Genomic DNA, 27,687 nt, shown 5'->3' on the forward strand with positions numbered 1-27,687 from the left:
ACACACGGTGTGTATAGAATGGAGATATTTGAAACCATAAGGAGAAGGTAAAACGAAGAACACAAGTCTCCAGCTCCGCCTCTCCCCACACCAGTCATGCCTTCTCGTGTGGTCTACATGTGTGTGACACATGAATGTGCACATGTGTCAGCCTGTTTTGTTTGTGTGCAAACATAGGATATACTTACACACTAAGCTGAGAATGATGTCACCATGCACCACAGTCTCGTGGGAACACTTGGTCCATCCCTGGCCAAGATGTCATTTATGCTGTGCCTGATGCATTGATCTTTAAATGGCAATCACAGAGAAGCAGGCCCTGCTCTGTTTGGTCACCATGGTAAAGTAACCCATAGTTGAAGAATGAATTTTAGCAAGTTAAGCTTAATAAATTTTTATTAGGAAGTCTACTTCTCTCTTGCTAGCAAGAAAGTTTCTTTTGAAAAACACACAGCATACAGAGTCCTTTTCATACCAGGCCTTCCTTTCTGTAAAACTTGAGCAGTTTTTATCTTCAGACTTATACTTGTCCTGTTGATTAGGACTTGAATTTGGGGTGTATGAGTTTTAAACTCACCATGATTTTCTCTGTTGTTGATGGTGCCACGTTCCTATTTCTAGGCTTACGGAGTTCCTATGCCAGTCAGCATAGTCAGCTTGGGCAAGACCTCCGTTCAGCTGTGTCTCCTGACTTGCACATCACTCCTATATATGAAGGGAGGACCTACTACAGTCCAGTGTACCGCAGCCCAAATCACGGGACCGTGGAACTCCAGGGATCACAGACAGCATTGTATCGCACAGGCTCAGGTGGGCCCCGCGTCCTGCTTCCCTGATTTCCTTGGCCCAACAGGAAAGAGATTTTATTGAGAATGGGTTCTCCTTTAGAAGAAAATCATGGTGTCAGATAAGCAGCTGTGATAGCAAATCACAAACAGTAAAACAGAAGTTCATTTAGCACATACTTAGGGGTAAAATATTTTTAAAATAGTGTAATCCAATCAATGAAAGTAGGAATTATGCTGTTAGTTTAGGGACACATTTGTAAAACTGTAAATATGATCCCCTCAAATTAGCCTCATATCATGTAGAGAAAGGTAACCATTTGCTGAAATACTTGTGTGTGATTTTCGTTGCCAGAAGCAAGTGTTGAAATGATCCAGATGAGGGACTTGCTGTTGGTTAGCAGACCTGGAGTGAAGACCACTCCACGTCACTCTTTTTCAGTGTGGGATTTCCTGTGAGAGACTCAGACCAGGAGAGAGTACAGTCAGAGCGTGTTTTATAAACAGGGTGCTGAGCCCAGTCCTCACCTTTTTTCTTACACCTCGGGTTCTGCTAGATCTGAAGCCAGAAGCTGTAGCGTTTGTGGTATCCATTGCCAGAGGTGCTACAAGATGGCTTGAGAGGTCTCAAAGGTAGCTTCTAGCATCCAGGAAACCCTAAGTCTTACAGTATGACCCCTGAAGCCTGGCCAGCAGTGACAGCCCTCGCAGGCACGTCTCTAGAGGAGAGAAGACTGTATTGTTTCTTTACTAGAGATGGACAGTTCTGCCCACAGAAGGGTCTCAGTGAAGGCAGGTTCCTATGTTCTGACTATATTGGCAGGAATTCCTCTAAGAGGACTGATTGCAGAAAGACTCCTGAGTCCAGCAGTGAGAGTTGCGCCTCCTTTCTTAGGAGAGAAGTATTCAGTGCAGCACACAGCTGCTTTGTACATCAGATCATTTAATAATTTCTGGAAAAAGCCATAGAATTAAAATCTGTCTTTCTTGTGACATAGTTTTTTTTCCAATATTACCAAGATCCATAGATATAGAAGTAAAGAAATAGAACATTTAAAAGCTTGAAGGGTTATTTATAAATTTCAGCAAAGACCTTGTTTTTATTACTAAATTAGAATTAAGAAATGATACCATTTTTTTCTGAGATTAATGTCTTGTAATTTTACTGAGATTTTAATTTCCTAAATCTTAATGTAGCCAAGCCCGTAAGCAGACTCCTGGCTTCATTGGCTTTCTTTTCTGGGTACCTCATTTAGTTCTTAAGCTAGGTTTATGAAATCCAAAAATAAACAGCCAATGCAATTGCCAAATGTTTAATCCTATTTAAAAGTAAAAAAAAAAAAAATACTGTATGTTTGAAAAGTGCGACTCTGTGAAGAGCATACTAATCTTTCCCCAAACGTTGATTTTGCAGTAGGTATTGGAAATCTACAAAGGACATCCAGCCAGCGAAGCACCCTTACATACCAAAGAAATAACTATGCCCTGAACACAGCAGCTACCTACGCGGAGCCCTACAGGCCAGTTCAGTACCGAGTCCAAGAGTGCAGCTATAACAGGCTGCAGCACACAGGGCCAGCTGATGACGGTGCCACACGATCCCCATCAATAGACAGCATTCAGAAGGACCCCAGGCAAGTACCCGAGGGACACCACAGCGCACACCGTATCACACTAACCGCTTCCACCGTTTTGTCTTCTTAACCTGTCAAGTCTGATAGGATCAGTAATTCCTTATCTCTGTTACCTCCACCCGTGTAGGGCATTGAGGCTGACTTCATTTTTAAAGCTGATTGCTTCTTTCCGGACTTTAATTACAGCTTTGAGAACACACAGATCTGTGGGCATGTGTGTAGCATTCATCATGTAGGTATTTTACTCCAGGAGCTACCTGGGCAGGCCAGTGTGAATTAGAAGACTGAGAAGGATCACACACACACACCCCTTTATATGGCTCAGAAAGTTCATATATTAATCCTAAATTTAAAAGATGAGTGTACATTTCCAATTGAGTTAGTCAGTGATAGGTAGAGCTTGTAGCAATGAGGTCCTTTAAGAAACTTTGCTGGAGAGATGGCTCAGTGGTTAAGAGCACTGACTGCTCTTCTGAAGGGCCTGAGTTCAAATCCCAGCAACCACATGATGGCTCACAACTATCGGTAATGAGATCTGCTGCCCTCTTCTGGTGTGTCTGAAGACAGCTACAGTGTACTTACATTAAATAAATAAATCCTTTTAAAACAAAAAAGAAGAAGAAGTTTTGCACCCTTTAGAAGAAGCGAACATACAAGAAATTCTTATCTCACAAACAAAAATTATTTGACAGATAGTAGGTATGTATGTATTCTTGTTTTATTTTGTTTGGCCACCTAGCTGATACTTTACATGGTAACACAGCCACTTGGTACTTACTGAGTCTTGAAAACTGGCCTCCTTTTTAGTGAAAGCCATTTCAAACATTCAGAAAATATGTTTCAAAACTAAAAGAATCTTCGTTTCTGAAAGAACAGAATCATTACTAAGTTTTGAACAACTTTGGTGTTATTTTAAGGCATAGATTATTAGCAAGATTTCATTCACTCTCCACCCACAATTGTCTCACTGGGAAGTTGCTATAATTATCCATTTGAATTTAACAACCTACCAACATATTCTAATGACTGAACTAAACTCAGTGAGCTTCTGGCCACCGAGTGAGTCAAGGGGCTTTGATGGTTGGGAGGCTGCTGGCGAACTGAAGCCATGGCGTGACTTTGCCTCGGACCTAGGCATACAGTCTGGCTTTGTAGTCCTGGTTTCCCACTTTGTGCTATCATAAGGGCTTTTCATTTTATAATAGAGTTTTTTTATTGTTCTTATTATAGTGCCTTATATATTATTGTCAGAAAAATTCTTATTTAATTTTCTAAAATCTTCACAATGAAAAATTCTGTGGTACCCAGCACATACAGAATTTCCCCCAAAATATTCATGCATAATTCAGGGTAATTTGATACCCTAGCTACACCTGCAAGATAATAACAGCTGCCTGTAGGAACAGGGAGGAGTGATTTGAGTTCCAGTTGAAGATGTGCTCTGAAGGCCTCATCTTTGACCTCTGGGTGAACTGATTCACTGAGAACAAAAGTTTCGTGGATGGTAATACACTCTGCTATTTGTGCTATGGTAATGTCATAGTCTAACGCATGAACTGTTACGGCAAGCTCTGATTGTGTGCAGCTGCACTCAATGCTGTTTGTAAGATGAGCAGAAGGTCATTCTACGGTAACAGGTATGTTTACTGTAGCTGACCCTGGAATCCCAATGAATGAAGACTGAGTATTCAAATCAGCATCAGAGAGGCTCATGACAACTGCTATTCCTCAGCTGTGAAAATAACAATGGTAGCGTTTTCATTAGCCTCAAACGTTACTGTCTTTCTACATAATTAGCCTGACACGTTCTCTGTGACTGGGAGTTGTTGATGTTTACTATGTAAAGAGAGTCTTTACGGATTTTGTTTTTAAGTCTGGTGAGTGTTGTTTGTTTTTCATTGCTGTGGTGGTTTTTAGTCTTTTAGAGACAGACAGGCTGTTGCTGTGTAGCTCGGGCTGGCTGGGGTCTCTCTCACATCTTCATGCTAGAATTGCACATACATGCCACCAGGCCCAGCTGTGACTTAAAAGCAAAAAACCAAAGGGTCTCAGCTTGGAAATTAAGGTTATCAGTTATATATGAATAGTTTCTCTGCACAGACTCAGGAGAGAGCATCCCGTGTGGAAGGTGGTGCCCCTTCGCGCTGGCCTTCTCCAGCTGGCCCTTGAACACCCAGAATCTAGTGTTATGACTGAAAAATGGTCACTATGGAAGAAATAAAAGCAGATATTTTAAAATATTCACCCTTCCCACAAACCCAGGCCTCCATCTTGTCTCACCTCCAGCAGCCTGAAGAATTTGCTTTGAGTTCTTTTAGCCTCAGTTTATCTTAAATGGTTTTGTCTTGATTTTCAGGATATTTTTTGCTACATATAAAATTCAGGATTTACAAGTGTGAATTTTTTTTTCTTTCAGTACTTTAAAAGGTGTTATTCATTGTCTTCAGACATCTGTTGTTTTTTGGTGAGAAATAAGACATTATTGTACTCTTCTCATTCTGTCATCCGCGCTCTCTCTCGGCTGCCTTTGTTCCCCTCCGCTTTCAGCAGTTCTGCTACGAGGAGCTTAAGTGTGGGGCTCTGCATCTGACCGGATCGGGAATCTGAGACTCTTTGAATGTACATTGATGGATTTGCCAAAATTAGAAAATAAAAATCAGCTTTTATTTCTTTAAATTCTTTGCTGTCCTACACCCCCTCTTCTCCTTCTGAGAGTCTAGTCCTGTGTATTAAAGTCGCCCTGTGGGCGTGAGCGAGAGCGAGAGCGAGCTCCCTCTGGCTGGACAGAGAGCTTCCCATACTGTCTTCACACACATGTGCCTTTTACTATAACCTCAGTGTGTTTGCCTTATGCCTCTTTTTTCTTTTTCTCTTCTTTTGTTTCTTTTTTTAAACATCATTCTGGTTCTTTTTCTGTAGTTTTCATGTCCCTGACTACTCACTCACCACATCATGGTCTTCTTTTTGGTGTGGTTGGCTTTTGTGACAGGGTCTCACTGAAACTCAAAGACTGCCCTAAAAGAGTCCTGCATATGCTGTTATCTTGGGGCTCCACCACCACCACACCCAGCTTCTTTTTTCCTTTCTTTCCTCTTCTTTTCTTTTTTAAGTCTTTGAACACAAATGGAGCAATTTCACATTCTTCCTCTGAAACATCTGGGATCAGGAACACCTCTGGTTTTGTTTGTAGTGTTGCTTTTTGTCACAACATCTCCAGTGATTTTTGATTATCTGCTGGCTGTTGTGAACAAGGAAACCTGGATTAGATGATTTCTTGCTACAGTACTAAGTTTCCTGTGGCAGATAACTAAGTTACGAGCAGATCGTGTTGATACAGCCAGTGCTGATCTTGCTCTTTAAGAATTCTATTTCAGATGTGTTCTAGCCTAGAATATCAATTGACCTAATTCTGTGGCTTAGCCCTGGCTGCTCATAAGCCTTCATGGGCTTGTGACTTAAATTCTGAGATACTCACATCTATACTCCAACAAGTCTGAGTAAACATTACCTACTGTGTGTTCAACTCTGCCATACAGTAGTTGACCTGCACCTACCAGTCCTTTTTGAATGCCCTGTCTATACCTTCTGACTTTCTTAGCACCAACAAATTCCAGTCTATCCTGACCTAACCCAGTGTTGTACCATTTCTAAGCAAAAAACCAAATAGCTGTGGGCTTTCTTGAGTACTATCTCATCTCAAGGATTTCATTTTTGTGTTACTATCCTCAGTTTGGTAGTAGTTTATAAAACATCGAATACAGAGCCAGAGCTAAAAACCAAAGTCAAGGCTCAGGTTGTGAGTAAGCAAACCCTTGCATGGATGTTGCCCAGTTAGCACGGGAGCTGAAAGCACTCTTCCCACGGTAAATTTCTGCTGAACTTAAGTCAGAGATGCTGATGCCCACCATTGCCCTGCTCCTGCTGGAAGCTACTCTTCTGCTCTCTGGTCCTCCTGGCTCTCAGAAATGTCAGAAAATCCTAACCATCACTGTTCCGCTTAGAGAAAAAAAAATGTTTGCAATAAATGTGAGCCATGAGAAAGGATTAGGCCACACTTCCGGCACTCTGTCAGTTACAGCTCAGCCTCACTCAATAGACTTTACAGAGTTTGTTTGTTTTTGTTTTTGTTTTTTTAAATCATAAATGTTTAACACAGTTGAGTGTAGAAAAGGGAGGCTATTACAGAAAATGTTCCTCCTTGGAAAGCCTCATTTTTTAGAGGTGATTGTTACTAACTATACACCATCACAAATTAACTTCTAGAGCCTTCGCTAAGGCAGACAGAGATAACAGTTTGACCTCTCTTACTTTACAGATGAGGGAACTGTGCCCTGAATACTCAGCTGACTTCCAAAATATCAGTGACTGAAGACCTGCCTAGAGTTTCAGCCCAAATAGTAGAACTCCAGTTCTTATGATGTTTTCTACTTTTTTTTTTTTTTTTTTTTTTTTTGGTTTTTCGAGACAGGGTTTTTCTGTATAGCCCTGGCTGTCCTGGAACTCCCTTTGTAGACCAGGCTGGCCTCGAACTCAGAAATCCACCTGCCTCTGCCTCCCGAGTGCTGGGATTAAAGGCATGCGCCACCACGCCCGGCGTTTTCTACTTTTTATCTGTATGTGTGGCATGCATACCATGTGTATGCGTGCCTACATGTGTGGGGGTGTACATAGATGTGAGTGCATGCAGGCAGGGGCTGAGGGCTCACGCTTGGAACCTTATTCAGTGGCCCATTGGCCTTGTTCAAGCTCTCACTGAAGTAGTGAGCTGCTAGCCGGCTCTTTGTGGGGATCCCATCTCCCCCCTTCTGAGGCTAGGATCCAGGCAGACTGGCGTAGCTATGAGCACTGTGAGGTTTCTGGAGAATTCTTAGATCATCTGTCTGCCCAGCAGAGACTATTTCCCCACTTCAGACTTGTGTCTACTTTCTAGTTTCGTTAGTGAGGAACACATAGACTACGTGTTTTTCTAACTTTCACTTCCATACTAAACCCAGTTCCTTGTCTGTATCCAGTGGTACTCAGTAGTGCTAGCCTCAGCGGGAGCAGTGTTGGTAAATGATGGGGATAAATAAATGCTAACTTGTGCCATTGCCAGGAAGGGCACATGGGGCCCTAGTATAGCTTACAAGGGATACACCAGATGCTTGATGGGTGTCATTTGTGAATATGTAGAGATATGAAAATGAAATGGCCCTTTGAAGTAGACTGGAAAGTCAATGTCTGGAGCCTTCCCAATCCATGTGACTCTGGGCTCTATAAACTCGGGGGAGCCAGGGGTGGGTGTTGGGGAGGCTTGTCTGGAGTTAAAGCCTGCCTGAGCTAGAGAATAAGACCCTGAGTCGAAAGAACAATGAAGGAAAAAAGATTTAAAATATTTCCATGTTCTTGAAAATTTTTTCTTATAATTTTCAAGTAATCCTCAGTGCACCCATTGCTCTGTAGGCCATTACTGCTCAGATCCCTGTTAGCACTGTTCCCTTTGCTTGCTCATTTCAGTGGTATCTTGTATCGTGTACTATGGTATCTGGCTTCTTTTGCTTAAAACAAAAAGTCAGTGCACACTACTGAGTATACCAGTAAATTCATTTCTGTTGACAGGTCTCATTCCATCTGTGATATATATAACTACATCACAGTTGACCGTTGGTGGAGAACTGGGAGACATCCAAATGGCCTACTATAAATGGCATTTATTAGTTAGTGTCCATGTACAGAAGCACAACTCACCAATAGTCAATTGGTTATTAATATGAAAAGTAGTTTTTATCACTTTACTCAGTGTGAATTCATTATTTTCATTAAAGTTTAATGGCAGCCCTTAGTGGGACTCTACATATTTGTTATTATGTGAACCATTTCCTTCACGTAAAATAGGCATGTTGGCAAAAATCCTCAACAGTAGGCTGGTCAGATGACATCATAAAATTGTGACAGTGTGATGCTACCAGAAAAGGAAGTATAAAAGAATTTATATTAAGGGTAAATGTATGCTCGTATCATTCTACAACAACATGGTAGAGACGCACAGATGCTACCCAGCCGTTCACTAGCTATGACAGCTCCCTGGTCTCTCCTATGCACATGTCATATGGAGTCAGGGAGGAAGAAAGATATCACAGCTGGGAGAGAGTCTGACACAGAAACGGTGTTCCTGTCTCTACACATTCTAGAAAATATAAAGGTCAGGAAGGTTCAGAGGTGGTGTTCCCTGGACATAGCATTTCTGGCAATTTCCTTTTTTCTTTTTCACACTCCTCTGAGTTTCTGTCTCATGATCACAGCAATTATGATTATTAAGGTTTCCGAACAATCAACCATGATTTCCCACCATATCTGTGCTAACAGCTTTGTCCTTTCCCATCAGGCTTTCCTGTCCTCAGGAGTGATATCTCACTCAGCTAAATCACACTTGTGTACCTGTACATTGCATCTACTGCATTCTTAGATAGGTAGAAAGGCAGAAAATTAAAGTCTGGAGGAGGAACACTGAAGTGGGAAACCACCCATATTGAGAATTCCTTTTGTTCCCCTGACCCTTTCTCTGTGTCTGTGTACCATGATTTCCTTAAGATCACAAGCATTTCAGCCTCTGCAAACATTGATTGGAAAAATTACTTTCAAATAGATAACATTAAGATTTTTGTAACTTCTCATGCCTGCCTTTGCTGAACTTTTCCTCCTATCAGAAATATGGCCTTCCTCCCAGCTTCCTTTCTGATGCTGTGTCTCTTCCACATAGGGAGTTTGCCTGGCGCGACCCTGAGCTGCCAGAAGTCATTCACATGCTGCAGCACCAGTTCCCATCTGTCCAGGCAAATGCCGCAGCCTACCTGCAGCATCTGTGCTTTGGCGACAACAAAGTAAAGATGGAGGTATGCTCCCCAAAGCCCTCATGACCTGGGCACACTGTGCCTTCCACTTAGCAGCTGGCTTGCTTTCTATTTTAAAATGCCTGGGGAGGGAGTGGAGGCTGGAAAGATGGCTCTGCAGGTAAGAGCATTGGCTGCTTATCCAGAGGACCCAGATTTGATTTGGCAGCTCACAGGCATCTGTTATACCAGTTAGCAAGGATTCAGTGCCCTCTTCTGGCCTTTGTGGGAACTGCACACACATGTTGCACATACACACACACACACACACAGGCAAAACATCCATACATGTAAAATGTACAAATAAAAATAATTGGGCTGCGAACTCAGTAGCCAATCTCACATCACCCAGAGAAAGCTCCACTCCCAAGCACTCTAACACGCCCAGGATCATAGGACCAGAGGTCAGGAGGACATAACATCTGCCCCAACACTGGAAGTAACTGGGACCAGTGGAACCCAGGAACTCCACCCAACCAGTGGCATGGTTCCTGTCTGGGCCAGAGCCCTGAGCAGACCTTGGGTGTGAACTCTGCAGCCAGTCTCATAACACCTAGAGAAAGCTCCACTCCCTAGCGCTCTAACACACCCAAGATCATAGGATCAGAGGTGCCCTGAGCAGACATTGGGCACTAACTCTGCAGCCAGTCCCACAACACCAAGAAGAAGCTCCACTTCCAGACTCTCTAACACGCCTAGGACCACAGGATCACAGGAGCCCAGGAACTTGGTCACACCAGGATCTCAGGGTCCCAGAGGCAGCTTGACTCTCAGAAGCTCTGACACACTCAGGATCTCAGGATCGCAGAATCACAGGATCACAGAGACAGCTGAACTCTGAGGAGTTCTGACACAACCAAGGTCACAGGAAGGACAGTCATATATAACAAGGGCAGGTAGCACTAGAGATAATCAAATGGCCGGAGGCAAGCATAAGAACATAAGCAACAGAAACCAAGGTTACTTTGCACCATCAAAGCCCAATTCTCCCACCATAGAGATGGGAGAATTGGGTTCTCCCAATTCTCAAGATGGCGATAGAGAACTTTAAGAAGGACATAAATAACTCCCTTAAAGAAATACAGGAGGACACAGGTAAACAGCTAGAAGCCCTTAAAGAGGATACACAAAAATCCCTTAAAGAATTACAGGAAAACACAATCAAACAGGAGAAAGAAAGAAACAAAACCATCCAGGATCTGAAAATGGAAATAGAAACAATAAAGAAATCACAAAGGGAGACAACCCTGGAATTAGAAAACCTAGGAAAGAGATTAGGAGTCATAGATGTAAACATCACCAACAGAATACAAGAGATAGAAGAGAGAATCTCGGGTGCAAAAGATATCATAGAAAGCATTGACACAACAGTCAAAGAAAACTAAAAAAAACAAAAAGCTTCTAACCCAAAACATCCAGGAAATCCAGAACACAATGAGAAAACGAAATCTAAGGATAATAGGTATAGAAGAGAGTGACGATTCCCAACTTAAAGGGCCAGTAAATACCTTCAACAAAATTATAGAAGAAAACTTCCCTAACCTAAAGAAAAATGCCCCTGAACACACAAGAAGCCTACAGAACTCCAAATAGACTGGACCAGAAAGAAATTCTGCCTGTTACATAATAATCAAAACACCAAATGCATAAAGCAAAGAAAGAATATTAAAAGCAATAAGGGAAAAAGGTCAAGTAACATATAAAGGGAGACCTTTCAGAATCACACCAGACTTCTCACCAAAGACTATAGAAGCTAGAATAGAAAGAAGATCCTGGCCAGATCTCATACTGACCCTAAAAGAAATAAATGCCAGCCTAGGCTACTATACCCAGCAAAACTCTCAATTACCATAGACGGAGAAACCAAGATATTTCATGAAAAAACCAAATTTACACAATATCTTTCCAAAAATCCAACCCTACAAAGGATAATAGATGGAAAACACCAACACAAGGAAGGAAACTACACCCTAGAGAAAGCAAGAAAGTAATCGTTCAACAAACCCAAAAGAAGATAGCCACACAAACATAATTCCACCTCTAACAACAAAAGTAACAGGAAGTAACAATCACTTTCCCTTTATATCTCTTAACGTCAATGGATTCAATTCTCCAGTAAAATACATAGACTAACAGACTGGATACGTAAGCAGGACCCAGCATTTTGCTGCATACAGGAAACAAACCTCAGTGACAAAGACAGATGCTACCTCAGAGTAAAATGTTGGAAAACAATTTTCCAAGCAAATGGTCCCAAGAAACAAGCTGTAGTAACCATACTAATATCGAATAAAATCACCTTTCAACCAGAAGTTATCAAAAAAGATAAGAAAGGATACATCATACTGGTCAAAGGAAAAATCTATCAAGATGAACACTCAGTTCTGATCACCTATGCTCCAAATGCAAGGGCACCCACATTCATAAAAGAAACTTTACTAAAGCTCAAAGCACACATCATACTCCATAGAATAATAGTGGGAGAGTTCAACACCCTACTCTCAGCAATGGACAGATCATGGAAACAGAAACTTAAGAGTCACAGTGAAACTAACAGAAGTTATAAACCAAATGGATCTAACAGATGTTTGTAGAACATTGCATCCTAAAGCAACAGAATATACCTTCTTCTCAGCACCTCACGGTACCTTCTCCAAAATTTGCCATATAATTGATCACAAAACAGGCCTCAACAGATACAAGAATATTGAAATAATCCCACGTATCCTATCAGATTACCACGGACTAAGGCTGCTCTTAAATACCAACAGAAACAATGGAAAACACACATATACATGGAAACTGAACACTCTATTTCATGATAACTTGGTCAAGGAAGAAATAAAGAAATTAAAGGCTTTTTAGAATTTAATGAAAATGAAAACACATCATACCAAAACTTATGGGACACAATGAAAGAAGTGGTAAGAGGAAAACTCTTAAGTGCCTCCAAAAAGAAACTGAAGAGAGAACCTTGCTCCATATAAGACAGTACTTGTTTGTGATGTCATAATAATTACTTGATTACAAGCATGCATTTATTCCAATGTGTTTGCTCTTTCAGTATTATTTGTGATATTCATAAAGTTCTTTATTTTGTTAAAAAAAAATCAAAGAAAAAAAATAAAAATAATTACTAAATGACTAGGAGTTGAGGATATTGTCAGTGGTACAGTAAGCGCTTGCAAGGCCCTAGGTTCAATCCTTAGCACAATGAAAAATATCTAAAAAATAACATTTCCTTTTGAAGTGGTATTAATTTCAGATTCTCTTTTACTTCATTACTACATTTTATTGCCTCACAGGAAAACCTAGCAGAACGTACTGTCTGGAGTGCTTTCAGCCTTGTCAAAGCTCATCCACTTAGTTAGCATATTTATAAACCATGAAGCAAAACTCAATTTAATCTGAGCTTTAGAAATATTTTCAAAGACTCTATTAGATAAAAGATTACTGCATTTACCGTACTAGGGAGTTCGTGTATCTTACAAGGTTCTGGTCAAGACAAGTGTTTATGGGAATGGTGGGTTACTAGTTACTGGCCAGTGTTCAGTAGCATGCAGATTCTTTTAATATTTCAGGCCTTATCCTCCCACAGTAACATTTATTATCTGCTCAACATGTAAAACAACGTAACAGCTACAGACCTGAAGGTGGGTGTAAAGAAAGCCTAGCAGCCCGCAAGTAAATACTGAAGAAGTCACAGATGGAAGAGAGGCTGTGACGCGGGTAGCCTGGAGAACTGGGTCTAGAGATCCTTGCTGTGTGGCCTCTGAGCGTCTGTGGGCCGCATGAATTCACTACACACCTTCCTACAGGAAAAGTGTCAGGCCCCATGTACATGCCAGTGCCTGGAATGTGTGCAGGTACCAGTCCCCCAGATCTCCCTATTCCTTTTCAGCCCTGTGCACAGGAAAGGAGCGCTCTGCTCTCTTAGAGACTATCCTTAGAATTTCCAGCGGGTGTATCCCACGATCTCACCGTAGCACACCGTGCAGCCGTCAGTCTGTCACATATCACTCAGGCCTGGTACCTAACTTTCATTCCAGGTGTACAGGCTAGGGGGAATCAAGCATCTGGTCGACCTGTTGGACCACAGGGTGTTGGAAGTTCAGAAGAATGCTTGTGGCGCCCTTCGAAACCTTGTGTTTGGCAAGTCGACAGATGAAAATAAAATAGCAATGAAGAACGTTGGTGGAATCCCTGCCTTGCTGCGACTGTTAAGAAAATCCATTGATGCAGAAGTAAGGGAGCTTGTTACAGGTGGGTAGAGAGCATGATCCTGTCTAAGGCAAGGCCAGAACAGTCTAAACTGTGCCCTTGCAGGGTGGCATTGAGAAGGCCTTGGAAGCAGAGCTGTAAGTGATAGATGAAGCACTGGGCAGGTGGGTTGGGCCAGCTGTTGCTCACAGCTGGGGAGGCCATGCTCCCAGAAGGCATTTGCAGTGTCTAACATGTCAGCTGATGTGCGGATCTGGACTTAGGCACTCACACTCGGTTCCCTTGCTTAACTGGCCCATGTTTCACGGTGGTCCTGACATCCCTCATGTGTGTTTTCTTTTCTCTTTTTTCCTCATTAAGTTCTCACAGAAGAAATAAGGCCTTTGTGGACTTTTAATGCTAAGTTTTTTCTTGCATGAAATTCTTTTTTTTTTTTAATTTTTTTATTAGATATTTTCTTTATTTACATTTCAAAATCTATACGTGAAATTCTTATATTGTCTTTCCTGAGTAGACCTCAAAGAATTTATAAAATCTAATATTAAACAGGAAGGAAAGTACACAGAGTCCCATGATTTCCTTTCCCTGATTTTTTTAAAGGTAGGTCAGGTTAGTTTGAAGTAGACAAGTCTGCACGTGAGAAGGGCTCATGTCCTTGTGCTTGGGGAGCATGTTGGCCCAATGCTCACCTGGATCATCACCCCTATGTGCCGCACACTTCCTTTTGTGTAGGGAAGGGTTTCCTAAGATGTGGACCCTGGCCTTGAAGAGGGACATGGGTAATTGTTGCGGCCTGCCCGCAGTCCACAACACTAACGGTTCAACTGAGAATGGCAGTTCGCTGAAAAGAGAGGAATCTAGACGGGGCGGAAGAAAGAATGGAGCTAAGACAAATCCTGATCAAAGCTCAATTTTACTAATTCCAGACACTCAGTTATAAAGGAAGGGGGAGGGAACCCAATNTCCCGCCAAGTAACTCAGGGTCCAGTAGCAGGACGAACACGTGTGTGCCCCCAGGCAGCAAAGGCAGGTTCCAGCAGTAGGCGTGGCAGGACAAATGAGCCGGTAGCTCCACCCTTGAGCAAGCAGGTTCCAGGCTGGGGGAAGGGAGGCCACAGGTAATGTAGTTCAGAAACAGTCTTCCAATACAAAACTATAAACACCTTCTGGTATTTCTTCCAAAGCTTTCTGCCTAAAGCTTTTTTGACTTTTAAGAAACTTTTTTTTTCAAACATATGTATATGGTAGAGAAAATCTAGAATCATCTTACAACCACGTATTGTTGGCAGGAGTCATTTGAAACGGAATGGTTCCTTTCAAAATTTTGGAAAGGGGATGATCAATCTAAATGATCAAAGGAAATGATGAATGATCGATATGAAAATGTATTCCTCAGATCTCACATGCAGAGGATGTAAGAAACAGTTCCAGTTCCCAAAGGGTATTGCTTTCAGCTTGATTGCTGTGTAAACATTGGTTAATATGAAACTACCAAGTCACACTGTGCATCTAGAAAAATTGCTTGCTTGTGTTTGTATATGGGTATCATACGTATACACATATGATAAAGCCCATGACCTAGGGAGAAAATAAAGTTAGTTGTTTCCATTTCTCAGTTGCAACATTCAGTTGAATCGGACTTACCTGATGGTCATTTAGAAGAAACATGTAAGCAAAAGAGAGCCCTGCTGTCTTTGAGCCAGAGAGCATCAGGAGATACTTAAGTCCTTCCATTAGCCCTCCTCCAGAGCAGACACTTACAAGTCGTTTGAACTGTACGCTCACAAAGGGTCTGAAATGGGTCTCAAACTTCATCTTGTCTGATCAGCCATGAGTCTTTGTACTGACAACTGTGTATCTGCATTGGTCAGAACAGCAGACGTGTGTAACTTCTTAGCACAAGCTTGAGTGTTAAAGTTAATGCATTTGTTGTGAGTGAGGAAGCAAGGAACACAAACATTGGGGAGCTTGCTTTGCCTAAGAACAACCCTAACAACCAATTCTGCCCTACGACCAACCTCCAGGACCCCTCTTACCAGAAACCTTTACTCTGAACTCCCCTCCCTCCCTCAGAGAAACCCTCACTGAAATAGAGCCTTATCTGTCTGACTTTCCGTTCTGAACCAGTGCCATCCACAGAGACAATGACTCTGGGCTTGATATTTGGCCTTTGTAGGTGTGGACTAGGAGTTTGTTGGTGATAATAAAATCAATGTAGAGTCAAAATGTTTAAGGCCAACAAACTTGAATTCAAACTGCTAGTGTTGAAGAAATTACTATTCACTAGAAAGTAGGTCTTCTGTTCATAATATTAAGTAATTCAACCTAGTTATTAAATACAAAGTCTTTCTTTCCCCTTTGTCCTCTTTGTTTCCATTTGGCAGTTTTTACTGTACAAGTGAAGAGATTCTAACTATTCTGAAAAAGATGTTTTGCATTTGCTTTAAATGTAATAACTGCCCGGGGCCTTGTATTTTTTGGCCACATTTGCACTTTCAAGGAAAAAAAGGAAAACTTTTTGCCAAGATTATTCCCCCAAGACAGTACGGTTGTCTTTGCTAATTAAAAGAGTTCTCTGACACATAGCATGATTCTTGTGTTTCTTTCGTTGTGTTGAACATTTTTCCACAGTGAAATATTCTGTGCTTTTCATGTACCTACTGCTGTGTGCATGGGTGCTTTAGTTAATCTCCAGTCCCCAACGGGCAGTTTGCTGTTCCTGTGCTTAAACACAAAACAGCACAGAGTCCCTCGTCCCTCTGGTGGTCTGTGCATTTGGTGTCTTCTGGGCCACAGCTGTGATCCCAAGGAAGCATCTTGTCACTAAAAATACTAGGATCAAATCATTTGTTCGAGATTATTAAATTGTATTTCTGAGCTAGGAAATATGAATTTAAACTTACTGGACATTCTGAGAACACCCTATATTAAACTGTAGGAACTGGAGACCTACCTTGTAATGAACTAGGTATCCCAAAGCTCTCCCACTGTTATCTCTCCCCAGGACACAAGTGTTAAATACCAGAGGATAGCTTTTGTTCTTCAGTACTAATAGGCTGAGTTCATCTCGCTCCTGTATGCACTCTTTGCAAGTTAGCACGTGATTATTCATCCAAATAGCTAATAGAGCATTTCCACACTGACGGTTCTGAAATTTGACATTCAAATCATCCATTGCAGGCTCCATGCAGAACATGAGCCACATCGTCCCTCCATTGTCGCCAGCTCCATATTTCTTATTAGGTTATGGTTAATTTTTTTTAAAAGATACCAACTAAGGAAAACCAGGTGACCCACGCAAAGGTTTAGCAAACAGTAAGTCCGCACAAGAGTTGGTCATTCATATATAAAGAGCCATATGATTGCAGGATGAAAACTTCTGTTCTTGTTTCTTTGACCTCAATAATATGCCTTCTATACAGCCATTTGTTACCTGATCTAGACAGGAGGCATCCGTTACTTCCTGCTTTTCTGGACCACTTGAGCTATTAGAAGCTGTGCATGTTATTTTCAGAAATTCAGCAACAGCCCTTCCCACCTCCCAGCCATAATTAGTGAGAATCCTTACCACCTGCTCTACTTATAGCAATAATAATAAAATCATTCATCACCAGTCTCCAGCCACCCTCCCTCTTTCTCTGTCTCATTTCAAGCCATAAAAATTTGTAATGAGAAAATGACAAAAAAATAATAATAAGTATAATTGGTACTATCCCAAAATAGTTCATTATAGATGGGCAGCTCTTGGTGCATAAAGAACTTAGAACTTGAAAACTCCCTGAAGAAATAGCTGTTCTCCAGCAACACACCTGCCTGAGCACCCTGCATCACAGGTGAGAAACTCAGGCGCAGGGAAGTCCTGACACAGGCTGAAGTCTCCCCTCCCCCCAGCACAAGCTACTGAGATGCTAAACAGAAGCAACTCAGGCATGCGAATGAATGCCTGTTTTCAGATACTTCCCCTCTATGGAGGCAGCAACAGAAGGAAATCTCAGGATCCTAATTACTTGAATTTTACCCCGTATTATAAGGAGCTCTCCAGAACTCCAGTACACGCATGTCAAGCTAGTGACCTGGCATAATCCTAAAGGTTCAGCTCACTGCAGTGTGACTTTAGTCTTCTGAGTCTGTCAGGAGTCACAGTCTAAGTCTAATGCACCCTTGTGCATGGAATAATAGGCTCTTATGCCTGAACGAGGCAGCCAAGGGGGAAACTAAAGTCAACTTAGAAAACATGGTCAGCTAGCATTGCTCAGAGGAGAATTTGCACTCCCTCAGTAGCCTTGACAGCCTACATATATGAGGAAGGTGGTCACACACGGGGAGACCCCAAATCCACCGTGTTCCCGTCTCAGCCCCTGCTTACAGCGTTGCTCACTTGTCTCGAAGCTTCTGCTGATGATCTAGTGAAGGTACCGATGAGAAAGTGTCCTTGGACACACAAGTCAGGGGAGAGTAGACATCTTAAGGCAGTGGTTTTCAGCCTGCAGGCCACGACCCCTTTGGAGGTCAAATGACCCTTTCACAGGGGTCACATACCAGATATGCTACAAACCAGATATTTATATTACCATTTATAACAGTAGCAAAATTACAGTTATGAAGTACCAATGTAAATAGATTGTAGTTGAGTGTCACCACAACATAAGGAACTGTATTAAAGGGTCACCGCATTAGGAAAGTTGAGGACCACTTCCTTAAGTGGCTCTTTGGATAACTAACTCTCTTTGCTCTTATGATACTCTTTGTCAGAATCTGTGTCACCAGCAAAATAAGGGTTGGAGGTGTGAGCCACTGCACTCTTCTGCTAACTCCCCCCATTTCCCTCATGTACCTCACCTGTTCCATTGTACCTGCTTCCGACAGAAGGAGCCGGCTTTATGTCCCTCGTGGGCAGCTGTCAGCATCCCCAAATTGTAAGCTTATTTCCTGAAGAAATACCATTACAGGGAACACTGAACTACACAACCATGTGGTGTCGTTAATCACCTCACAGCACCCACCAAGTGGCAAAATTACCTCAGTAGAGAAGACACTGAGGTACAAATGCGATCCTACAAAGAGACCCCTAGGTGTAGTTAGATCAGGGTGTATGACTGACCTTTGTGATTAGAAAATCTCAGAAACACAGGTCAGTGCTCATGTTTACCTGACACTAAAGTCCTAGCCCTCTCATGACCTTCATGTGGGAGGAACTCTGAGTAGCAGAAGCAAGCCCCTTTAGATTGAGTGTTTGTGCCTGGCCCTCCCAGGGCAGCTGCTGCTGCTCACCTCCATTCTCCACAGCTCCCTCTAGGAACCTTTGTTCCCTCACACCCAGCACCCTTGCTCCACACCTGAGGGAGCTCTCCCACACCTGACCAACTCTGCATCTAAATGTACAGGGAATTCCAGGGAGCTCTGAGGTGAGCCAGGCAGAGCTAGGCAAAGCCAGCTGAGCCAAGAGAAGGACTCCCACTCAGGAGGCCTGTCAGGAAGACGCCATGACCCATGCCTTCAGGCCAAGAGCAGCTCTATGTGTCCTGCTCTAGAGGCCACTGGGCCCTCCCCATGGATGTTAACCCCTCAGAACCCTGAGAATTATTGTATGCCACCATATTTTTTTCCTCAGAATTTATCCACAGAAAGGCATTTTTTTCTGTAATTGAAGACAGTTCTCTTGTCCCACTCATAATAATTGCCTTCCCATTATTCCAATTCCATTTCATTTTTATAATTTGCTGATGGCACCATGGCTCTGATAGGAAGCTGCAAATGGCAGGCATTTGGATGGCAGTGTCCTCTCCTCGTTACCCCTCCAACTATCTCATTCTGTCAACAGCACCCTATTTTCACACATGCACGAACCATTGGCTCATCTTTAACACCACCGGCAGCTGCTTCAAGCCCCAAGTTCTCACAGATGGTTCTTTATCTCTCTCCCCACCGCACCCTGAAACCACTGTCCCCTGACAGTCTATGTGGTACCCGGCTCACCATCACTGAAGGAAGCTCTGTGTCAGCATTTCAGCCCTCCCACCTTGTCTGGCTTGCCCACCTTGCAGACTAGCCCAGGCCTCAACCCATCCTCTCTTGCTCTTCCCCATTCATAGACTTCCTAAGGGTGCCCCACCCCCTTTTCTTCTGACCTCTACCTTTCATACTACAACTCAGTGCAGTAGCCTTCAGCCCTACTACACAGAAGTGGCCATAATTTAAAACTGTCCAGGAAGGACAACGCAGTATCATGTGATATTGGGATTTGGCCTCAAACGGACAGCTTTCCTTCCTTACAGGCCCAAGGCTCTGGGCATTTCACCTCTATAGAATACTTGCTTCCCTGGTGACAAATGGTACCTTACCGTGCTTTGTGGATTTGTGGGGGGGTGGAGTGTGGTGTGCCAGCAAATGCCGTGTTCAAGCTGTGTTCATGTTTGTCATAAGGCCTCCTGAGAGCATACAGCTCACCCTGGAGCCTACCAGCACTCAACACAGAAATGTCATGGGAACTGCATACATCTAAGTCTTCCAATGCTCGTCTTAAGAAAGGACAAAACCAAAGACAGTGGAATTAACTTTAATAATGTACTTTATTTAATCCAGTAGTTAGAATATGATCATTTTTAATCAATTATGAGCTATACCAAGTCTTTATAATCTAGTTGTGTGTTTTATACAATTCAGTCAGGACTGAATTGTATAAACACCTGGAGTGTTTACTTAGTTAGCCTCGTGTAGCTGATAGCTATAGTACTAGACAGCACAGATCTATATAAGTTGAATATCCCTTTCCTGGAATTCTAGAGATCCTGAGTGTTTCAAATTAAAGAATTTCCTAGATTTTTAAAAATATTTGCACTTTACCAAAATATCTCAGAATTGGGGCTTTTATATTACTCAGCCTATATAGTGGTTGAGAGGAGATGGTATAAGTTTAAAAAGTCGAAGGTTTTATGGTATGTAGATTTAAGACTGGCAGGCAGTAGCAGGTGGCCATACTGTGGCAAAGTGTAGTCCCCATAGCATCTTGTTAATACTGTTTTCCCAAAAGTCAGAGCCATGGAGCAAAGGGAAGACCTTCAGGGACAGCCGCAGAAGAGAGGCAGACGAGGCTGTTGCAGGTTCTGAGTATCTCAGCTGAAAGCTGGCTGGAGAATAATAGTGAGGACATTCTCAGAGCAGGCTGTGGTCCTGGATTAGAGACCACACACCCACCCACCTTCCTAGCCAGGTATCAGCACCGTGTGGGTATACACAATGCGGTACACCCCATGGTGTTTGTACTATATGGTTTCCAGTGTTTTTCAGCAATGCTTTCAGGATGGGTGTGTGTGACAGCGCCATGTTCTCCTAAGTCCATGGACACAGTGTTGTCAGAATGAGAGCAGGGCCTAGGCTAGGCAGCAGAAGCATCGCCACTATCTTAGGGTCCATATTGCTATGAAGAGACACCATGACAGCAAATTTTATAATGGAAAGCATTTAATTGGTGCTGGCTTACAGTTCAGAGGTTTAATCCATTGTCAGTGTGGTGAGAAGCATGGCAGCAAGCAGGCAGACAAGATGCTGGACAGGCAGCTGACAGATTGACAGGCAGCAAGGAGAGAGAGACATGGAGCCTGGCTCAAGCATTTGAAACCTCAGCAGTCATCCACAGTGAAACACTTCCAACAAGTCCACACCTTCTAATAGTGTCGCTCCCTTTGAACCTGTGGACATCAGTCCTATTAAAACTAGCAAGGCACATCCGCTGGCTCAGGATCTTCTCAGCCCCAGGACAGAAAGATAAGTTACCTGTCATCCTCTGTTCCTCTGATGTTCCTCATACCCCAGAGGCTGGGGTGGTTCTCTTTACCTTGTAGGCATCCTGAGAAAGGAGCTGACCAAGGACATCAGAAAGGAACTGGCTGGGAACATGGCTCAGACCAGAGCGCTGGCCTAGCTGGACACTGTCAGTTCAGTTTCCAGCACTGCGGAAATGAACAAGACACACTGGGATGGTGCTGGCTCACGGGAAGGAATGGTGGTTTATAGCAGCCACTGGGTCTCCTTAGGCGTATTCCTCTGGCAGTGTGTGCACGGGCTTGATTTTTGATAATTTGGAAAGAGCATAAACTGAATACAATATAAACATTAAATGGCTTAAAATGGCCCTTTCTGTCTGAGAGAGAAACACGTTTGTCGGCTGTTAAGTATTCCCACTGCCAATGAAAGAACTTTTTAAATGTTATTTGGTTTTTAATGTCCTTTTAAATATGTACTTTCAAGTAGTTGTTATTACTTTAATTAATCAGCAAAATCAGCTTCCAGTGTGAATACAAAACTATCAATTGGGCATTAGATTAGTTATACAGCGGGCTTTAAACACGAGCGCTTTCAGCAGTCTGCAGTGCAGGATTTATGTGGAATGGTATTTTAATTACTTTGTTCATTCTTTGTGAAGAAAACAAACTTTCATCTCCCGTGGCGGCATTTCCTTTTGCTTATTGCTTACTCATGATTATCTGTACTTTTTCTGAGATAGAGAAGCAGCAGCATTTTCTAGAATCCACACAGAAATCCCTAATACCTTCTCAATTCACTTGTATATGTAAAATCTCAGGCCTTAAAACAGAGAGCCAATTGCTTCAAAATAAATAAAACCTCCAGCCTCCTAAACTAAATTATAACTTACTTTTAATTTTTGGTGGGGGAGGGGGGAGACAAGGGTGTAATGGAACATGCCATTTCATAATTTTGAAGGGAATTTTATATCCAGATGTTATAGCTGGAGGCTCCCCTTGCTGACTGAGAACACCAGGCTCACAGCTCTTGGCATTCTGGTAAGTCTTGATACATCTGGGAGCTGCTGTGTCTTCTACTCTGGTTGTAGAAATGAAAGACTCAGTCTCACTGGTAGACTGATTTTATGACCAATAAGTCACTCCAGTTGACCATTTGATCCAAAGATAGCATAATTAGCTCATCTACTGGAGGGCTGCACGTCTTGAAACAAGTTGACGTTTCTTATTTCCACAGCCCATCCTGTCGGCCTTGCAGTCTGAGGGGTGGGCATTCGTGGCAGAGCCCTTCCTTCTGATTCTGAGCATTAGAGCCAGATGGCAGTACTAGTGTGAAGGGCAGCCAGCATATATACAACAGCAGATTCTGCCGAAGCTCTGCAGCACTGTTTGGCCCTTTCTCTGCATTTGTGGGCCTTAGAGGCGCACTTGAATGTTGCTTCAAGAAAAGTCACAGTCTGTTCTCTAAGCTGGTAGGCAAAAAACAAAGGGGAGATTTATAAACAAACACGGGAGATAAAATGGATCTATCAGCAAGTATATGCCAGTACTGACAATCCTGCACATGTGTAACAAAACGTGAAAAGGAACGGATAGTTAGATAGCTGCCCACACATGCCTAATGAAATTCAAATTCAGTTTAGAAGTATAAACGTTCATCTGCTTTTAAGGAAATCCATCTCTGTGCACGTATAAAGTAATCAAGTGGGAAAGTTAATTGAGTTGGGGCATCTTGGCTCTAGGCCCCGGGGGAACAAAGCCACCGTAAATCAGATGCTGATGATGATGTCTTTGCTCGTGTTGATTTGAGGGCACTTATCTGGTGTCCAGTCCCAAGCTGATTGCTGATGAACAGTAGAACGACATGCCAGTCTACCTGCTACTCAGAATCCCTAGAGAGAAGAAGGAAAATTCTAGTTCATTTTTAAAAAAAAATCAGGAGACTTTTCAAGTATGAAAAATAGGCTGTTGCCAGGAGTACAGCTGAGGGGTAGCCAGGAATGAAGACAGAAACAACAAAAACAAGGGAGCTGGGATCAGATAATTTCTCCTCCTGAACCCTCTTTCTTTGGTTGTGGTTTCTACGGAAGTTTCCGGAGCAGGCTGCTTAGTGTCTTGTGGAGATAAAGAGCTAGCTTCCTGTCCTTAAGATGGATCCACAGTGTCACCTGCAAACAGGAACCGTCTTCAAGGGACACCAATTCAGCAGAGAAATTCAAATACAAATCACAGTATGACAAATATTCTCATAGTATTTACATTGCATTAGGTATGTATGCTAATACATACAGAGGTGACAGTAGACAGTGAGCATAGGTTATATGCAGATACTACACAAGCCATTTATCCCAAGGAGCCTGAGCATCTATCTGCCTGTCCTGAACAAATCCCCCACCCCACCTATGTATAATGAGGGCAACTGTCCTTCTGGTTCATTATACTTACAGCCTCTGATGTGGTGGGTGTTGCTTTGCATAAACCTTGCCTTGCATTTTACTTGTCTGCACTGCATTTATTCCTTGATGAAGAAAGTAGCTTATTGGAAAATGAAGCTGTCCCCAAGAGTTCTGTTTTGTGAAGTGAACATGAAAGGCTTTGGCAGAAAGAGAATTGCAGCAGCCATGTTAGGAATCACACACCTCCAAATTGTCAGCAGGGGTGCTTTCAGGTAATAATGTTTTCCCCACCAATGACCGGTGAGCTAGCTATATGCTGCCACCGGCTGGCTCCTGCTCCTGGGTAGTCATACTGACACGATAGGCTGCATGTGATGACTTCATTAGCAGAAGCCTGCTATGCCTCAACCCACTCCCCTGACTTCCTCCTTTCTCTTGTTCCTTGGTCAGGACAGACCAACCAAGAGTTAGCTCTCTTTTCTTGTCTATCATTGTCTTCCAGTGTTTCTGCCTAAGAAATGTTCAGCTAATGTCTTTTGCATGGGAAACAGAAACAGGCAGTGATGGCCATTATGGAGCAAAGATAACATGTTCAGTTCTTTCCTAACTGCCCCTAAGGAAATCTGGCCAAACCCAACCAGCAAACTGGTACCCAACCATTGCCTGAAAACACTCCATAAACAAGAAAGTCTGATGGTAGAGTTAAGTCCTACTCCTAAGCACCTGTGCACATACGTGCAAAGTTCTCAGTGGGACCTTGTGTCTATGTAAACAGAGGTCATAGTGAGAAGAATCAGCTTGCAGAAACAAAGCCTTTACCTCCCAGATTCTGAATTATCTAGATCCCCCCTTTATACCATATCCACCCTCCTTAAAGGACAACTAGCCTAGGTCCAAATAGATAGGCACCACAAATAATAAAGTCCTTAGAGACTGTGCTTGTAGTGGGTGGGAAAGACCAAAGATGAAAGTCCTTGGGGAAGGAGGCTGAGAAACCAAATTAATGAGGTCTAGAAATCAAGGCCAAGTGAGAGAGGAGAACAGGCAAAGACCTAGCAGAGCACAGGGTGGGGACAGTACACAGCCTCAGTCTCCATTACTAAACACATTTCTAGTCTCAGGATGGCCAGGGAAGGCAGCCCTTGGGCATAGAGTCAGGGTCTTCTGTTTTTTTAAACAGTTTGGCTGTCCATTGCTTTCTCCTCTCCTCCCACAGACACAGAGCTCTCTACTTCCCACATATGCTTTGCAGTCAGAGAAGGGCTACTCACTCATGCTCCAGCCTGGCTCCCTGGGTCACAGCATCTGGAGCAGCAGTGTTCAGTCTTGACTGGCCCAGTGCTTTTCTTGGTCACAGCACTTATATTCAGAGACCCACCACACTCCCATGGGCAAAGGCAGACTCTGCCAGCCCCTTCTCTCCACGGGCCACACGTGTCCAGTGCTGATGACTTGCTGAGGCACCTTATCACAAACACAACAGGAGTGTGGGGCTCCGAGAGACTGGGAGGCAAAGAAAGGCAGCCATGCCCCCCACTCCACCTCCTTCCTCCTGCTTCAAAAAGCGAGTTGATGTGAAAGCACCACTGGAGTAGATGGCATCTCGGACGTGAACCCATTTCTGTATAAATCACAGAGTTATGGCAATAAGTTAACACATGTCATTTATCCCTTTCTCCTGTATCTAAAGAGAACAGCAGTCACTTACTTACAGTCTCCAAACACATAGCAATAAAGCTCGTCAAAGGAAAGATAAAATGTGTAAACTTTAAATAAGGAAAGTTTAGCAAATATAGCACCCCCCATGCTGTTGGTGACTATAGGAAAATACACTATACAACACTCGGGAAATTTTGTCTAACTCATACATTCTAAAGGCAGATCGGGTTGCTGTAAGTTAGCGCTCATGTGTTGGTTCCTGTCTTTAGATGCAGATTTATCTCTGATAAATCTTGCTTGAACTTTCTCTTTCAGGGGTTCTTTGGAATCTATCTTCATGTGATGCTGTAAAGATGACAATCATTCGAGACGCTCTCCAAACCTTAACCAACACTGTGATAGTTCCACATTCTGGTTGGAATAACTCTTCCTTTGATGATGATCATAAAATTAAATTTCAGACCTCACTGGTTCTTCGGAACACAACAGGTTGCCTGAGGTAAGTGCTTCCTTCCCAGTTAATTACGTGATTAAAGAATGTGTATCATGAGTAAATGGAGTGTGGAAGGAGCTGTCTGGCTAGCATCCCCCCAAAGGTGGGATGCTAGCTCTCCTTCATAGCTTCAAAAGCTCTCCTTCATAGCTTAGGGTTATAGACTTTGTTACTGTGTGAGGAGACACTGTGAGCACAGACTGGTGGCCCCAAGGCAACTGTCTTGCATGTTTGTATGTAACTGTTGTAAATTATTCAGAAAGGCCCAGTTGGCTGAGGGCACTATGGCAGTTCCAACAGTTTCTCCTGTAGTAGTATTTTGTTTGTTTATTTGTTTGTTTGTTTTTCTGATTATCACATACTTACTGCAGGTTTAATGTAGCCTTGTTTTTGTTTCAACTCTGGTTATGGTCATTGAAGTTCAGGATGTGAAGGGTCCTGTGATTTCAATAGCTGTTGCTTTTGAGGTCTATAAATAAGTCAACCCAATGCTGCTCCCTTAGTCATTGCCTTTAACATAGAAAATCTGTGGTTCTCCTTATACGTTTGTGGAACAATTCCTTATTTGCTTACCAGAGTTATAGGATATTTGATCACACTGTGTGTATTATCTCCTGGAGGAAAAAAAAAAAAATTCTAGTTGCAGTGGGTATGGCTCAGCCCTTAGCACACACCTTAGACCCAAACAATGAAGGTAAAGTTAGTTTGCTGAAGGAAGCACCCATGATTGAAAGTGATGTCTAATTGAGTGGCAGACAAAGTGACAAATCAGAGAAAGATTTGACAGAATAAGATACGCCCAACTTCTCACATGAAGAAGAAAGAGAAGCTATTTAAGAGAACACAGAGAGAGAAAAAGAGGAGAGGAGGCAGTTTTATTCGGAGAACTTTACAGAGACAGGTAGAAGAGAGAACAAGCTAGGCACAGGTAAAGACCACAGCCAGATTAGAACAAATTGTTAGAGTTAGCTTGCGGGTCAAGCAAAGCAATTCAGGAGAGGCAAAGAGAGAAACCAGATTGAATCAGTTAGCATGGAAAGCAGTTTTGAACCAGAATGGCTGAGTTGAACCAACCAGTCAGAGATCAGAAAGAACAAGAAAGGGTGAGCCTATTCAGCAGTAAGTCTCAGAGACTGCGAACATTTCCAGGCCTAGATTAGACTGTACAGAGGCTAGAAGCTTCCAGGAGTGGGCCCAGGTTAGCAGGCTGAGGCAGTAAGCCTCGGAGACAATTACTTCAGAAGAATAGAAGTAACTTTTACACACCCACTCACATCTGACCCTGTCCCCAGCCTCTTGCTCAAGGCATATGAAGCAGGAGCTTTGGCAGTATGACAGGGTGACCGGCAAGGCCCCTGCTCCCCAGTTCAACCATGAGCTTTAGTGGCTTTGTCTGCAGAACAGATGTGACAATGCTGTCATGCACAGGGCCTTGAGTTCGAGTCCTAGTCCTGAACGGGAAAACAAAAACAAGGCATCTGAACACCTCTGGGGCAGAGAGCTTGGGCCACAGGGAGATAGCCTGGGCTACAGCTCCCAAGCCCTCTGCACTGTGACTCAAGGCCCTTGTCTGGGAATGGGTGGGAGTGAAGAGCCAAGAAAGCAGCAGGTCCTTCCACTCAGGTGACCAGAGCTGAGTGGGTCTGCTCATGTGGCCAGTGCTCAGTGGGAAGCAGCGTCCCACCCTCCAGCCTGGAGCCAGGGAAGTGTGAGCCTCCTCCTCCTCCTCCTCCTCAGCTACCCAGTTAGGCAGCGAGTACCAGACCAGGGTACAACCCTGCTGTAATCCTTGGTAAATGTCACTTTTGTAAAACCAGAGTGGAATAAGGTGAGCTGGGCTCCAGCTGTGAGGAAGATACAAATAGGGAAC

The 27,687-nt window shown here is 43.0% G+C and overlaps 1 protein-coding gene across 24 annotated transcripts in view; it reads left to right on the forward strand.

The window, feature by feature from the left end:
* Positions 1-27,687, forward strand: part of Pkp4 (plakophilin 4) — a 207,451-nt gene that overhangs the window by 160,994 nt on the left and 18,770 nt on the right. For 9 of the 24 annotated variants that reach the window (XM_021155577.2, XM_021155580.2, XM_029474659.1 and 6 more), the window contains 5 exons: positions 622-810; positions 2,200-2,419; positions 9,159-9,291; positions 13,338-13,551; positions 25,640-25,823. In XM_021155577.2, the coding sequence (XP_021011236.1) occupies positions 622-810; positions 2,200-2,419; positions 9,159-9,291; positions 13,338-13,551; positions 25,640-25,823 (940 nt within the window). Of the gene's footprint in view, positions 1-621; positions 811-2,199; positions 2,420-4,835; positions 4,884-9,158; positions 9,292-13,337; positions 13,552-25,639; positions 25,824-27,687 lie in introns of all 24 variants that reach the window. The other 15 variants (XM_029474653.1, XM_021155586.2, XM_029474655.1 and 12 more) reach the window with 3 other exon arrangements.

The sequence above is a fragment of the Mus caroli genome, chromosome 2 (assembly GCF_900094665.2).
Source record: "Mus caroli chromosome 2, CAROLI_EIJ_v1.1, whole genome shotgun sequence".
NCBI classification, from domain to species: Eukaryota; Metazoa; Chordata; class Mammalia; order Rodentia; family Muridae; genus Mus; species Mus caroli.